This window comes from Carassius carassius, chromosome 32 (assembly GCF_963082965.1).
Source record: "Carassius carassius chromosome 32, fCarCar2.1, whole genome shotgun sequence".
In the NCBI taxonomy this organism is placed as follows: Eukaryota; Metazoa; Chordata; class Actinopteri; order Cypriniformes; family Cyprinidae; genus Carassius; species Carassius carassius.
The window spans coordinates 1,082,299-1,097,500 of NC_081786.1; the positions used below are offsets into that span (position 1 = coordinate 1,082,299).

General features: G+C 37.4%; 1 protein-coding gene across 1 annotated transcript in view; it reads left to right on the forward strand.

The window, feature by feature from the left end:
* Positions 1–15,202, forward strand: part of LOC132113345 (inverted formin-2-like) — a 57,589-nt gene that overhangs the window by 10,060 nt on the left and 32,327 nt on the right. Inside the window, exons 10-11 of the mRNA XM_059521142.1 lie at positions 3,639–3,746; positions 5,012–5,082. Coding sequence (XP_059377125.1) covers positions 3,639–3,746; positions 5,012–5,082 — 179 coding nt within the window. The remainder of the gene's footprint in view (positions 1–3,638; positions 3,747–5,011; positions 5,083–15,202) is intronic.

Consider the following 15,202-nt stretch of genomic DNA (forward strand, 5'->3'; position numbering starts at 1 on the left):
ATCTCTTCAAATCATTCGATTCAGATCAGGGCTTCAAATCTCTTCAAATCTTTCGATTCAGATCAGGGCTTCAAATCTTTTGATTCAGATCAGGGCTTCAAATCATTCGATTCAGATCAGGGCTTCAAATCATTCGATTCAGATCGGGGCTTCAAATCTTTCGATTCAGATCGGGGCTTCAAATCTTTTGATTCAGATCAGGGCTTCAAATCATTCGATTCAGATCGGGGCTTCAAATCTCTTCAAATCATTCGATTCAGATCGGGGCTTCAAATCTCTTCAAATCATTCGATTCAGATCGGGGCTTCAAATCTCTTCAAATCATTCGATTCAGATCGGGGCTTCAAATCTCTTCAAATCATTCGATTCAGATCGGGGCTTCAGATCGGGACTTCAAATCATTCGATTCAGATCAGGGCTTCAAATCTCTTCAAATCATTCAATTCAGATCGGGACTTCAAATCTCTTCAAATCTTTCGATTCAGATCAGGGCTTCAAATCTTTCGATTTAGATCAGGGCTTCAAATCTTTTGATTCAGATCAGGGCTTCAAATCATTCGATTCAGATCAGGGCTTCAAATCATTCGATTCAGATCGGGGCTTCAAATCTCTTCAAATCATTCGATTCAGATCGGGGCTTCAAATCTCTTCAAATCATTCGATTCAGATTGGGGCTTCAAATCTCTTCAAATCATTCGATTCAGATCGGGGCTTCAAATCTCTTCAAATCATTCGATTCAGATCGGGACTTCAAATCTCTTCAAATCATTCGATTCAGATCGGGGCTTCAAATCTCTTCAAATCATTCGATTCAGATCGGGGCTTCAAATCTCTTCAAATCATTCGATTCAGATTGGGACTTCAAATCTCTTCAAATCATTCGATTCAGATCGGGACTTCAAATCTCTTCAAATCATTCGATTCAGATCGGGACTTCAAATCTCTTCAAATCATTCAATTCAGATCAGGGCTTCAAATCTCTTCAAATCATTCGATTCAGATCGGGGCTTCAAATCTCTTCAAATCATTCGATTCAGATCGGGGCTTCAAATCTCTTCAAATCTTTCGATTCAGATCGGGGCTTCAAATCTCTTCAAATCTTTCGATTCAGATCAGGGCTTCAAATCTCTTCAAATCATTCGATTCAGATCGGGACTTCAAATCATTCGATTTAGATCAGGGCTTCAAATCTCTTCAAATCATTCGATTCAGATCAGGGCTTCAAATCTCTTCAAATCATTCGATTCAGATCAGGGCTTCAAATCTCTTCAAATCATTCGATTCAGATCAGGGCTTCAAATCTTTCGATTTAGATCAGGGCTTCAAATCTTTCGATTTAGATCAGGGCTTCAAATCTTTCGATTTAGATCAGGGCTTCAAATCTTTCGATTTAGATCAGGGCTTCAAATCTTTTGATTCAGATCAGGGCTTCAAATCATTCGATTCAGATCGGGGCTTCAAATCTCTTCAAATCATTCGATTCAGATCGGGGCTTCAAATCTCTTCAAATCATTCGATTCAGATCGGGGCTTCAAATCTCTTCAAATCATTCGATTCAGATCGGGGCTTCAAATCTCTTCAAATCATTCGATTCAGATCGGGGCTTCAAATCTCTTCAAATCATTCGATTCAGATCAGGGCTTCAAATCTCTTCAAATCATTCGATTCAAATCGGGTCTTCAAATCATTTGATTCAGATCGGGACTTCAAATCATTCGATTCAAATCGGGTCTTCAAATCATTCGATTCAGATCGGGACTTCAAATCATTCGATTCAAATCGGGTCTTCAAATCATTCGATTCAGATCAGGGCTTCAAATCTCTTCAAATCATTCGATTCAGATCAGGCCCTCAAATCTCTTCAAATCATTCGATTCAGATCGGGTCTTCAAATCATTCGATTCAAATCAGGCCTTCAAATCATTTGATTCAGATTGGGTCTTCAAATCATTCGATTCAGATCGGGACTTCAAATCATTCGATTCAGATCAGGCCTTCAAATCTCTTCAAATCATTCGATTCAGATCAGGGCTTCAAATCTCTTCAAATCATTCGATTCAAATCGGGTCTTCAAATCATTTGATTCAGATCGGGACTTCAAATCATTCGATTCAAATCGGGTCTTCAAATCATTCGATTCAGATCGGGACTTCAAATCATTCGATTCAAATCGGGTCTTCAAATCATTCGATTCAGATCAGGGCTTCAAATCTCTTCAAATCATTCGATTCAGATCAGGCCCTCAAATCTCTTCAAATCATTCGATTCAGATCGGGTCTTCAAATCATTCGATTCAAATCAGGCCTTCAAATCATTTGATTCAGATTGGGTCTTCAAATCATTCGATTCAGATCGGGACTTCAAATCATTCGATTCAGATCAGGCCTTCAAATCTCTTCAAATCATTCGATTCAGATCAGGGCTTCAAATCTCTTCAAATCATTCGATTCAGATCATGGCTTCAAATCTCTTCAAATCATTTGATTCAGATCAGGGCTTTAGATCTCTTCAAATCATTCGATTCAGATCGGGACTTCAAATCATTCGATTCAGATCAGGCCTTCAAATCTCTTCAAATCATTCGATTCCGATAGATCATTCGATTCAGATCAGGCCTTCAAATCTCTTCAAATCATTCGATTCAGATCGGGTCTTCAAATCATTCGATTCAGATCAGGGCTTCAAATCTCTTCAAATCATTCGATTCAGATCGGGTCTTCAAATCATTCGATTCAGATCATGGCTTCAAATCTCTTCAAATCATTTGATTCAGATCAGGGCTTTAGATCTCTTCAAATCATTCGATTCAGATCGGGACTTCAAATCATTCGATTCAGATCAGGCCTTCAAATCTCTTCAAATCATTCGATTCCGATAGATCATTCGATTCAGATCAGGGCTTCAAATCTCTTCAAATCATTATATTCAGATCAGGGCTTCAAATCATTCGATTCAGATAGATCATTTGATTCAGATCGGGACTTCAAATCTCTTCAAATCATTATATTCAGATCAGGGCTTCAAATCATTCGATTCAGATAGATCATTCGATTCAGATCAGGACTTCAAATCTCTTCAAATCATTCGATTCAGATCGCGACTTCGGAGCGGCTTAATGAATCATTTTGAGAATTGAATGATTCGCGATCTGCAGTCCTGATCTGATATGATGGTTTATGAATCTTTTGATTCAGATCTGAACTTTGGACATGTTCGCAAATGTTTTTTATTTTTATTAAACCGTAGAAAACAAACCATTAAGACAGTAGGCCTCCAGTTCTAAAAAAAAAAAAAAAAAAACTTTGCTAAGAAAAGTTAAGTAACCATGTTTTTTTTTGTATAACCAGTTTTAATACAAATACCATGGTTAATATTTGTAAAGGCTGTGTTGCCAGGTTAAAAGCTTGGAGGAAACACAAATTATATATTTTGCTTTGAGTTGTCAAAGCATCCGAAGAAAAACTATTTAAAACAAAGAAAAGTCACTTGCGAAATGAGATTTGGATGAACATTAAAAGATATAATAATAACTTATAATTACGAGGACGTAGTTTTTACTGTCAGTTTTATTCATATTATGTTGTATTTTGTTGGTCTCTGAGCTGGTCTCTAACTTGCTGTGTTTTGTGTTTTTCCAGGGAAGCCACACAGGAAACGCAGAAGGATTCAAGATCTGTTCCCTGCTAAAACTCACCGAAACCAAAGCAAACAAGAGCCGCATCACGCTCTTACATCACATCCTGGAGGTACAGTATTACAATACACCACTGAAGCTTTATTATCTATGACTAAAACTAGTTCAGTAATTGAAAGATTAACAAATATTAGATGGGAAAACTTTTTAAAACCTATTAGATTTAGAATTAGAAATGCAGCCTTGGATATTAACAAAAATCGAAATAAAATTAACACTAACTCAAATCAACAAAACTCATTTCAGCTAGTAAAAAAAAAATCTTATTTTCTATGTTTAAGCTAAAAAGTACTAAAATAAATCAAATTACATACATTTACATTTTAAACTAATAAGAAAACTATTCAAAGAAAATTGAAACCATAAAAAAAATCTTCAATTACTTGAAATGGAATGACAACATTTCTAATTTTCATTTACTTAAAATAACTTAAACTGTATTATTTGGTATTAGTTTATATTTGTAATTTATTTTACCATATTGTTTCAACCCTGTATGACTTAACGAAACAAAGATATCAGACAAAACTATTTTTTATGACAGTAAAATATTTTAATATTAATAGAAAATAAAAAAATGTATTTCAATTTGATAATATTACTTAAGTCGGTAGTCATTTCTTATTCAATTGAAATTTTTAACTTAAATATAATATTTAAAAATGTTAAGAATTAATGTAAAGCAGTTTTTAATATGAAAAATAATTGTAATTCATAAAGCATATATTAAGCAATAAGGAATGGTTCATTTCTATTGTAATATCTGATAATTTAATGCTTTTAGTTAATATTAAATTATTAAAATACTTCAAATATGAAGTTTAATATTAATTGAAATTCAATGGTCTTTTTTATTAAATGTTTAATTAAAAACTGTTTTAATATTAACATTTTAAAATATTCTAGTTGTATAAATATAAAGTTGTTTGTAATATTAAAACGTTTAATGAATATTAACTTTTTATAGCTAATAGTCATTTTTAATCAAAACTAAATCTTTAAGTTTTTTTTTTATATTTGACCGTTTTAATATTAAAAGCTATGCTTTTAAATATTAACATTTAATACTTAATAGTCTTTAAAAACTAATGTTTTTATTAATATTTAAATTTTTTGTATTGGTTAATATAATCTCAGAACCACTGATGTATTTATACTGTCGAGCTCCAAGAAAAGACAAAAAATGCCTCAAGCACTTTTAAACGTTTAAAATGTCCTTTGGCAGAGTAAATACTGTTTCTAGGTCAGGATGATGATATGTTACTCTGGTTAAACCTGTGCTCAGTGCTCAATGCCTGTGGATCTTGTGATTTCCAGGAAGCTGAATTAAACCATCAAGAGCTGCTGGAGCTTCCAGACGACATCGAAGCCTGTGAGAAAGCAGCCGGGTAAAACCGCAGATCTGAAAGAGAGACGAGAGCGAGAGAGGTGTGTGTGTGTGTGTGTGTGTGTGTGTGTGTGTGAGAGAGAGCGTGTGTGTGTGTATGTGTGTATGTGAGAGAGAGAGAGAGAGTGTGTGTGTGTGTGTGAGAGAGAGAGTGTGTGTGAGACTTGGACTTTTAAGGTCTCTTTATTACAAAAAAAGTTTAAAAATTATAAATTGCCATCAAAACAATTTTTTTTTTTCTTTTCTTTTTTTTTTTGACACCATATTAAAACATTCCTCAAACATACAAAATCAAAACTTCATCAGAGTCAACTTCACAAATGCATTGATTAACTTCCCATTTATATTTAAACATCTGCAGATCATTAATCAACTTATAATAGCTATACTCTATACTAATACGGGACTTTATTAATCCCCTCAATATTAGAATAGCATCAGTTGATCCCTTTTCATTTAGTTTACTTTTCCTTGACAACCATATAGCCATCTTTGCTTGCCCAAATAAAAAGTTTAATAGAACATGACTCCTCATTTTACTTTTGCTGTATTTTGGCCCAAAAATAAACCTTTCAGGTGTAAATAATTCCCCTAGAGTTTGACACCACTCTTCAATTTTATATAATATCGGTTTTAATCTTTCACAATTAAAGAAAAGTGGAAAACAGTTTCTTGAGTTCCACAAAAAGGACAGCCCTCCTCGACTTGTGGATCGAGGTATGATCTGTGTCTGTTTGTGGCTATTATACCATGCACAATCCTCCATTGTAAGTCTCCAGTTCTTTTCTCAATGGGAGGTTTGTACAAGGTCCTCCAGCAACCTTTAGGGGAAACACCTGACCCAAAAATCTCCTGCCTCTTAGACTCCTTCACAAAAGAAAGCAGACCATTTTCCATTTCTTCCCATGTTCTCAAATCAGCTGAAAAAAGTAGGTCTGGGAAGACAGGAAACTCTTCCTCTTCAACTGGTGTCTCTAATAACAGTCTATAATCGGGTGGTGATTCAACAGTCTGTCTGCCACTCTGACTGATCTCATACCCAGTTTTAAAGCCAAACGTTCAGCAGAAATCCATCCTTCTTCAGAAACAAAATGTCCAATTTTGGTCATATTTGCAGTCCACAGCATTTTTCTGAGGGATCCTGATTTAAAAGCATCTATATCCAGTGATGTATTAAAAAACAGTGGTTCTTCTCTCAGCCATAGCCCCTTCACACCATTTGGTTCCCGAGAGAACCTGAAAAGATTCCATATATTTAACATTGATCTGTAAAAAGGTGTCAATCCTGTCAGGTTTAGTTTGTCAGTGTCCATCAGAAACAGATGTCGGTCGAATCCCATATTTCCTGCTCTCATCAGAAGGGCACAGGCTGCCCCAGTCCAGCTCACATTTTCTTCATACAGGAATCTCTGAGCCGCCTGAAGTCTAAAAGCTCTGACTCTGGATTTAATGTCGACCAACCCTTGTCCTCCTTCCTGTGTTGGCAAAAAGAGCACTGGTGCCTTCAACCAATGTTGTCCTGACCAGAAGAAATCCACCAGGCACTTTTGAAATCTTCTTACCAGGTCTTCCGGAGGCTCTAAAATCATCATTTTATGCCACAAAGATGATGCGATCAGGTTATTACAGACCAGGGTTCTCCCCCTATAGGACAGCTGGGGCAGCAACCATTTCCAGTGAGACAACAGAGCACACACTTTTTCCACCAGTCCTTCCCAATTTTTATTTTTATATTCATCTGTCCCTAGAAAAACACCTAAATATTTAAACCCTTCCCTCCGCCACTGCAATCCACCAGGTAATGATGGACTAATAAAATCTTGGCCACACCACAAAGCATCACATTTTTGCCAATTAACTTTGGCTGAAGACGCATTCCCATAACATTCCAAAGCCAACTTTACACACTCAACATCATTTTGATTACTGATTAAAACTGTGACGTCATCCGCATATGCAGAGAGCTTAATAGGACACTTAAAATCCAATGTATTGACCTGTAGACCTGTCAGCTGTCTTCTCAGTCTACATAGTAAAGGTTCAATGGCTATACTATACGACTGACCTGAGATAGGACAGCCTTGCCGAATACCTCGTTTGACTTTCACAGGAATACTGAGGCCACCAGCCATTTTAATCATACATGTCCCGCATACAGTAGTTTTATTTTGGAGATAAAAATGTCTCCAAAACCAAAAGCTTTTAAGGTATCAAAAAGAAAAAGATGATTAACTCTGTCAAAAGCTTTTTCTTGGTCTAAGGACAGAAAACCTATATTAGTTTTACTATAAGAGGCAAAGTCAAAAATGTCCCGTACCAGATGTAAGTTATCTTGTATCGATCTATTTTTTATACAATATGACTGATCTTTATGTATTATTGTATGCAGTACATTATTTACCCTATTGGCCAAACATTTTGAAAAAATCTTATAATCAGAACCTAAAATTGCTACAGGTCTCCAGTTCTTTAACAATGTCAGGTCACCCTTTTTAGGGAGAAGTGTAAGAACTGCCCGCTGACAACTCAGAGGAAGCACAGCTTCTTTGATACATTTTTTGATTACCTCACAATAATCAGCACCAACAACATTCCAAAAAAACTTGTAAAATTCAGCAGGTAATCCATCCAGTCCTGGGGTACGTCCTGAGGAAAGTCCCATAACAGCGTCAGTGATCTCTTCAAACTTGATTTCAGTGTCTAAAGATTGTTTGTGTTCCAATGTTAAAACAGGAAGATCTTGAAACAGTTGATTTCTGCACTGTTCATCTGAGTCGTCATCATCATACAGATCAGAATAAAAATCCACAGCAAGTTTTCGCATCACTGTAGGGTCTGAAGTATTACGTCCATTGTTGTCCTTTAAAATACACATCTGCTTTTCTTGACCTGCTTTTCGCTCCAAATTAAAAAAATAAGAAGGTCCGTCCATATCTCTTATCGTTGCAAAACGGCTTCTTACAAGTGCTCCTTTTACTTTTTCATTTAAAAAGGAGCTTAGCTGATTTTTCTTTTCAATCCATAGATCTCGTAGATTCCTAGCATCAATATCATTCATTTTCTTTTCAATGTCCATGATTTCCTTTTCCAACCACTCCAAAGTCTTTTTCAGAACTAAAGAGGAATGAGATGTATATTGTTGACAGAACCCTCTTATGTGCACTTTACCCACTTCCCACCATTGAATAACACTTTCATGAGTACCCTTTTACACTTTTCCAAGCCTCCCAAAAACATTTAAAATTCTCACAAAAAAGCTTATCCAAAAGTTTAGCATTGAAATGCCAGTAATAACTCCTATGCTTTCTTTCAGTTAGTATAAACTCAACTGTAATAAGCTTATGATCAGAAAAAACTATTGGGGTGATGGCTGTATTAACAATCTTATTTCTTATATTGTGTGATATATAAAACCTATCCAAACGTGCAGCAGAAACGCTTCCATTACTGACTTTCATCCATGTATACTGCCGTACTAATGAATTTTGTTCTCTCCACACATCTGAGAAGTTAAAATCTTTCATAATATTAGCTAAAGATGTACTTGACTTTGCATGAGGTTCTTCTCCAATCCTATCTTGTGTAGAGTCTAAAGTGCAGTTCCAATCTCCACCTAGTACAATAACATCCCCATCCTGCTGCTGTTTTAAGAAGTGCTCTAGTTTAATAAAAAACTGTACTCTGTCTTCTCCTATATTAGGAGCGTAGATGTTCACAAACAAAAATTGCACATTTCTAATCTCAGCTCTTACAGCCAATAATCTCCCTGATACCACTTCATGTTCTGATCAAATTTTAGTTTTGAGAACAGGGGAAAAAAGCACAGCCAATCCTGCACTTAAATTAGTCCCATGACTAAGACACCTTTCTCCTTCCCACCACAAGCCCCAATCAGCCTCTTTATTTTGATTACTATGAGTTTCTTGCAAAAAAACAACACTCAAATCTTTCAATCGTATTATTTCTGATAGTAAACTAATTTTCTTCCCATCCCTCATTCCATTTACATTAATTGATCCCACCCGCAAGATCTCCATAAGCAAAAGGAAAAAGAAGAGGAAAAAACAGAAAGACATAGAAATGTTAAAAGCCATTAAGATTTCGTTTTTCCCCTCGCTTTCCCTGTCTTTTTGCCTTGTCTAAGGCCAGTAATATGTTTTTTTTAGACGATACCGCTTCTGTTGTGAGAGCTCATCAATGCTATTCACCTTCCTAGCCCACATCACCGAAGCAGTAAATTTCTCAATATCAGGAAAATAATGACTTACTTCAACACCAGCTTTACCTTTAGTTTTATCCAGAAATGCATTCATTTCTTCAACCGTGTACAAATCTTGATCAGTTCCTCTTGAGCCCTCAGTCCACTGTTCCTCATCTCCTACTCCATCATCCGTATACTGGGATAAACTATCCATCTCATCAACCATATTTTCCTCTAAATTGTCAGCCTGTGCCACATCCTTAACTTCACACACATTTTCCACACCACTCTGTGCCTCACTCTTTTCAATCCCATCTGTCACATCTCCATGTTTATCAGGGACAGAACTACATCCAGCACATGAATTAATCTCACTCACCTCCTCTGTAGGCCCTTCATCCTGCTCTTCAGTTCTCTGTTCTTCACTTTCACTGATTCGCTGATCAGTATCATTTACATCCCCTCGAGAAGTAGATGCATGTTGGTCATCTTTATGCGGACATGCAAAACGTTTATGACCCAAGACTCCGCATTCATAGCACTTTAGGTTCTCAGTGCTGGCGTAAACCATGTATGAATTCTCCCCGTGATTAACACTGAAAGAGACTTCTAACGTACGATCTGGTGAATTCAAAAACATAAAGACTTGGCGTCTGAAGGAGAGGACGTGTTTAAGCGCATTATTTTTACATCCAAGCGGAATCATTCTTACAGGGCTTGTGATCTTTCCAAACCTCTGCAGTTCTTTCGTGATGGTCTCGTTAGTTATAAACGGCGGAACGTTTGAAATGATGATCTTCGTTGCTGGAGCGGATAGCGGGGTTATCGTAACAAACGCTTCCTTTACCCATATTCCGCTCACTGTCAACTGGTTAACAAGGGAGTCTGATTTTAAAAACACAACGACAGCCTTGTTCATCCACGAAGCAGAAATTATATTATCGAGCCCCACTTGCTCTCCTATAACCAAAAGCAGCTCTTCCACTGTCACACCGGCCTCTGGTACACACTTGCACCCATTCCGGAGTGACAGAGTTGGCGTTCCTTGCACGGGAACAGATTCCGGCGTCTGAAAGACCGCGCAACCAGAACAAAAACCTTTTGTTACTATTTATAAACTAATTAGCGAGGGGAAAAAAAGAAAAAAGGGAGAAAAAAATAAGTTTGAAAACAAGTTTTCCACAATCACTCTCAGAGCCACGCTCCGCTCGCTCCACAAACGCATACACACGAGAGAGAGAGAGAGAGAGAGAGAGTGTGTGTGTGTGTGTGTGTGTGTGTGTTTTTCGTTAATTTAGCCACTGTATTGAATAAATACCTGGGGTTATGTTTGTTTTCTTCTAAAAGAGAAGAAAAGTAATCGGATCTAGCAGTTTTTAATGCTTTTCTGTAGGATATGTTACTTTCCCGCCAAGCAATACGAAATACCTCTAGTTTTGTTTCCCTCCAGCTGCGCTCCATTTTTCGGGCTGCTCTCTTTAGGGTGCGAGTATGCTCATTATACCATGGTGTCAAACTGTTTTCCTTAACCTTCCTTAAGCGTAAAGGAGCAACTTTATTTAAAGTGCTAGAAAAGAGAGAGTCCATAGTTTCTGTTACATCATCAAGTTGTTCTGAGGTTTTGGATATGCTAAGGAATTTGGATACATCAGGAAGATAACTTAAAAAGCAGTCTTTTGTGTTAGAAGTGATGGTTCTTCCATACTTGTAACAAGAAGTAGAATTTACAATTTTGGCTATATGAAGTTTGCACAGAACTAAATAATGATCTGAGATATAATCACTTGGCTGAATAATTTCAACACCATCAACATCAATTCCATGTGACAGTATTAAATCTAGAGTATGATTTCGACAATGAGTAGGTCCTGAAACGTGTTGTCTAACACCAATAGAGTTCAGAATGTCTATAAATGCTGATCCCAATGCATCTTTTTCATTATCAACATGGATATTAAAATCACCAACTATTAAAACTTTATCTGCAGCCAGAACTAACTCAGATGTAAAATCACCAAACTCTTTAATAAAGTCTGTATGGTGCCCTGGTGGCCTGTATACAGTAGCCAGTACAAACATAACAGGGGATTTATCATTAACATTTGTTTCTCTGGATAATGTTATATGAAGCACCATTACTTCAAACGAGTTATACTTGTAGCCTGCCCTCTGAGAAATCCTGAAAACGTTGTTATAAATTGAAGCAACACCTCCACCTTTGACTTTTAGGCGTGGCTCATGTTTATAACAGTAATCTTGGGGGGTGGACTCATTTTTTATTTGTTGAACCTCAATTAAATTGTTAATCTTAACTTGGTTTGGACGTTTTTTGTATTTTCTAGTTCGGGGAACAGACACAGTCTCTATAGTGTGATATCTAGGTGAAAAAGTCTCTATGTGCTGAGAATTAACTGACCTCTGTGACGGGAGGCAGCTAGCAGACGGTCGGTTTAGCCAGTCTGTCTGCTTCCTGACCTGGGCCCCAGTTAGTCAAGTATAAACACTAAGACTATTTGCCATATTTCTAGAGAGCAGAGTGGCGCCACCCCAGGAGGGATGAAGACCATCTCTTTTAAACAGGTCAGGTCTGCCCCAAAAGCTCGTCTAATTGTCTTTGAAACCTATGTTATTCTGTGTGTGTGTGTGTGTGAGAGAGAGAGAGAGAGAGAGAGAGAGAGAGAGAGAGTGTGTGAGAGAGAGAGAGAGAGAGAGAGAGAGAGAGAGAGAGAGAGAGAGAATTTTAGAATTTAACAAAGCTTTATTAACTTTTTTTTCCTTTTTTATAAACACTCAATTGTCTCACAACAAACATCCCCCCCTCCTCACAGAAAATAAAACAAAAAACAAATTAAGTACAACACATTGCACATACACAATCATACTCATCACAAAAAGAAAACCAAGTTCCCTTCAGATAACTCACAAAGAGCTCCATTACTGCACCATATTGTTTCAAAAATGTTAAGGCTTTGCATGCTTTTATAGAAGCGAAAATCTATCAGAACTCTAGACTTTACCAAACTTGAAAAGCACACATTGATATCACATGATTCTTGCTGTATTCTTCTTTTTCTGCTGGCATAGATGGCCATTTTGGCTTGCCCAATAATAAAATTCATAAGCTGGCATACAAACCGTTTTCCTCGAGAATATTTGAAACCCAGAATGAAAGTCTCAATATCAAACCTTTCACTCAACCTCCAAAATAACTCTCTTAACTTCGTGAACAAAGGTTCCAGTCTGGAACAGTACATGAACGCATGAAAAATTGTCTCCCTTTGTGTACAAAAGGGGCAAGCAGGACTGACTTCTGGATTCAGCACAGACACGAAAGAATTAACCGCGATGACACCGTGAAGAATTCTCCACTGCAAATCACCTACCCTCTTAGACAAAGGTGGCTTATATAACGATCTCCATTCCGGTCTAACATCATTTCTCAGTCTGAGAACAGAGCGCCATGGTGTGTCAGTTTTTTTTTCAAGAATACTCTTATTAAGAACCAAAACACACACTTTATACAACTTTTTACCTTCACATGACAAGAGATCCAAAGAAAGAGATTCACATGATTTAAAAAAAAGACTAGTACAATCACCAAAATTAGGTTGAACAATTAAACATGGGAAAAGGTCATCAATGTCAGGGGTACTGGCCCCAGTGAAGAAATCATCCAAGAGGCTTTTTTCCTCAGCAGTTAAACAGAGTTTCAAACTAGTCAAAAACTGACAAAATAGCCGATCAGACCTAATTCCCAAATGTTTTGAAGCTACATCAAAGTTTTCAAAATTAGGACCAGTTAAAGCCAACAAATGGCCCAAAGTAAACACTCTAGATTTCTGGAGCAAGAAACTAAACCCAGATAGATTACAATGAGCGGTGACATCCAGACGAGCCCCAGAAATTAAGGGTTCTTGAAGTAACCAATGGAGTGAGGAAAAGTTCTCAGTCTTTTGAACTCGAAAAAGACCCCACACTTTAAAGATGCTCTGATAGAAGGCAGGCAGTCCTGATAAATCCAATTTGGTTGTCTTCATTAAAAACAGAGGTTTGTCCAGTCCAAAGCTTCCCACAGTGCGCAAAATGGTGCAACAAACAGCACGCCAACCAATTTGCACAGGTCCATCAAGAAATCTCTTCACGAACTGCAACCGAAAAGCAGCACACCTACTTTGTAGATGAATCAGTCCTTGTCCACCCTCTTCCTTAGGAAGAAACAAAATACTTTTTGAAGTCCAATGTAGCTTGTCCCAAAAGAAATTTACCAGAAGAGCTTGAGCTTCCGTTAAAAATTGTGGTGAGGGATCCACACATGCCAGTCTGTGCCAAAGTGAGGAGGCTATTAAATTGTTAGCAATGAGAGCCCGTCCTCTGTAAGACATATTTGGCAACAACCACTGCCATTTGTCCAAACGGCTTTGAAACTTACCTAAAAACCCTTCCCAATTCTTTTGTAAGGCACTTTCATCCCCTAAAAACACCCCTAAATATTTTACGCCCCCTCTTCCCCAAAACAACCCAGCAGGAAGATGAGGTATCCCCTCGGCCCATTGCCCTATGAGTATTGCTTCACTTTTTTTCCAGTTAACCTTAGCAGATGACAACTGTTTAAAATCTTCAAATAGATTAAATAAAACATGTACATCACTCTGATTGTTGAGTAAAACAACAATATCATCAGCATATGCTGACAAATAAAATTTGTTATCACACACTGGTAAGGACAAACCACATAGTTTACTTCTTATCTGTTGAAGCAAAGGCTCAATGGCCAAAGAATACAACATACCAGACAGGGAACAACCTTGTCTGATTCCCCTAAGGACTCGGAATGGAGCACATAAGCCACCGTTTATTTTCAGCACACTCTCAACATCACAATAGAGTACTCTAATCATATCAACAAAACTTTCACAAAAACCAAAAGCTGATAGAGTACTCCATAAATAAGAATGCTCAACTCTATCAAAAGCCTTTTCTTGGTCCAAAAAAACTAGGCCACAGTTAATATTCAATAATTTAGAAACATAAAAAATATCACGAATAAAAGAAATATTATCAAAAATGGACCTACCAGGAACACAGTACGTTTGATCCGGATGGATGACCTGATCTAAAACACCAGCCAGTCTGTTAGCCAAAGCCTTAGATAAAAGTTTATATTCATTGCAGAGGAGTGAAACCGGACGCCAGTTTCTTATGTCAGTCAGGTCCCCTTTTTTTGGGAGTAGGGTGATTACTGCTCTTCGGCAGCTCAACGGCAATCTGCCCTTTGACAAACAGTCATTGAGCACCTCGAGAAGATCTACACCCATCTCTACCCAAAAAGTCTTGTAGAAGTCAACAGGGAGGCCATCTATTCCAGGTGCTCTCCCAGACTCCATACTCTGCAGGGCCTTGTAAAGCTCACCCAGGGTCAGGCTCTTTGAGAGGTCGCCATTGGCCTCTTCTGACACCTTTGGCAGGTTTTCAAGGAAACTGTTCTCCTTGCATATGCCAGACTTCAGTTCACTCCTATACAAATCTTGATAAAAAAGGACTGCTCTCTGCCGAATCTCAGCCGGATCCGATAAAAGCACTCCATTCTCAGAACACAATGCATGGATCAGCCGTTTCTGCCCATTCTTTTTTTCTAGATTAAAAAAATATTTAGATGGTGCATCCATCTGATCTATATTTTGAAAACGTGAACGGACCAAAGCACCTTGTGTTTTATACCCAAGTAGGTCAGACATCTGGGCCTTTTTCTTTGAATAAACTTCTAAAAAACAAGGGTCACCGGTAGAGTGAGCTAAAGATTCAAGTTCAATTATCTGTTTTTCTAAAAAATCTAAGGAACGAGTCAACTCCTTAGTGACATTGAGAGTGTATTGTTGAGTAAACTGCTTTATTTGAACTTTACCCACATCCCACCACTGTT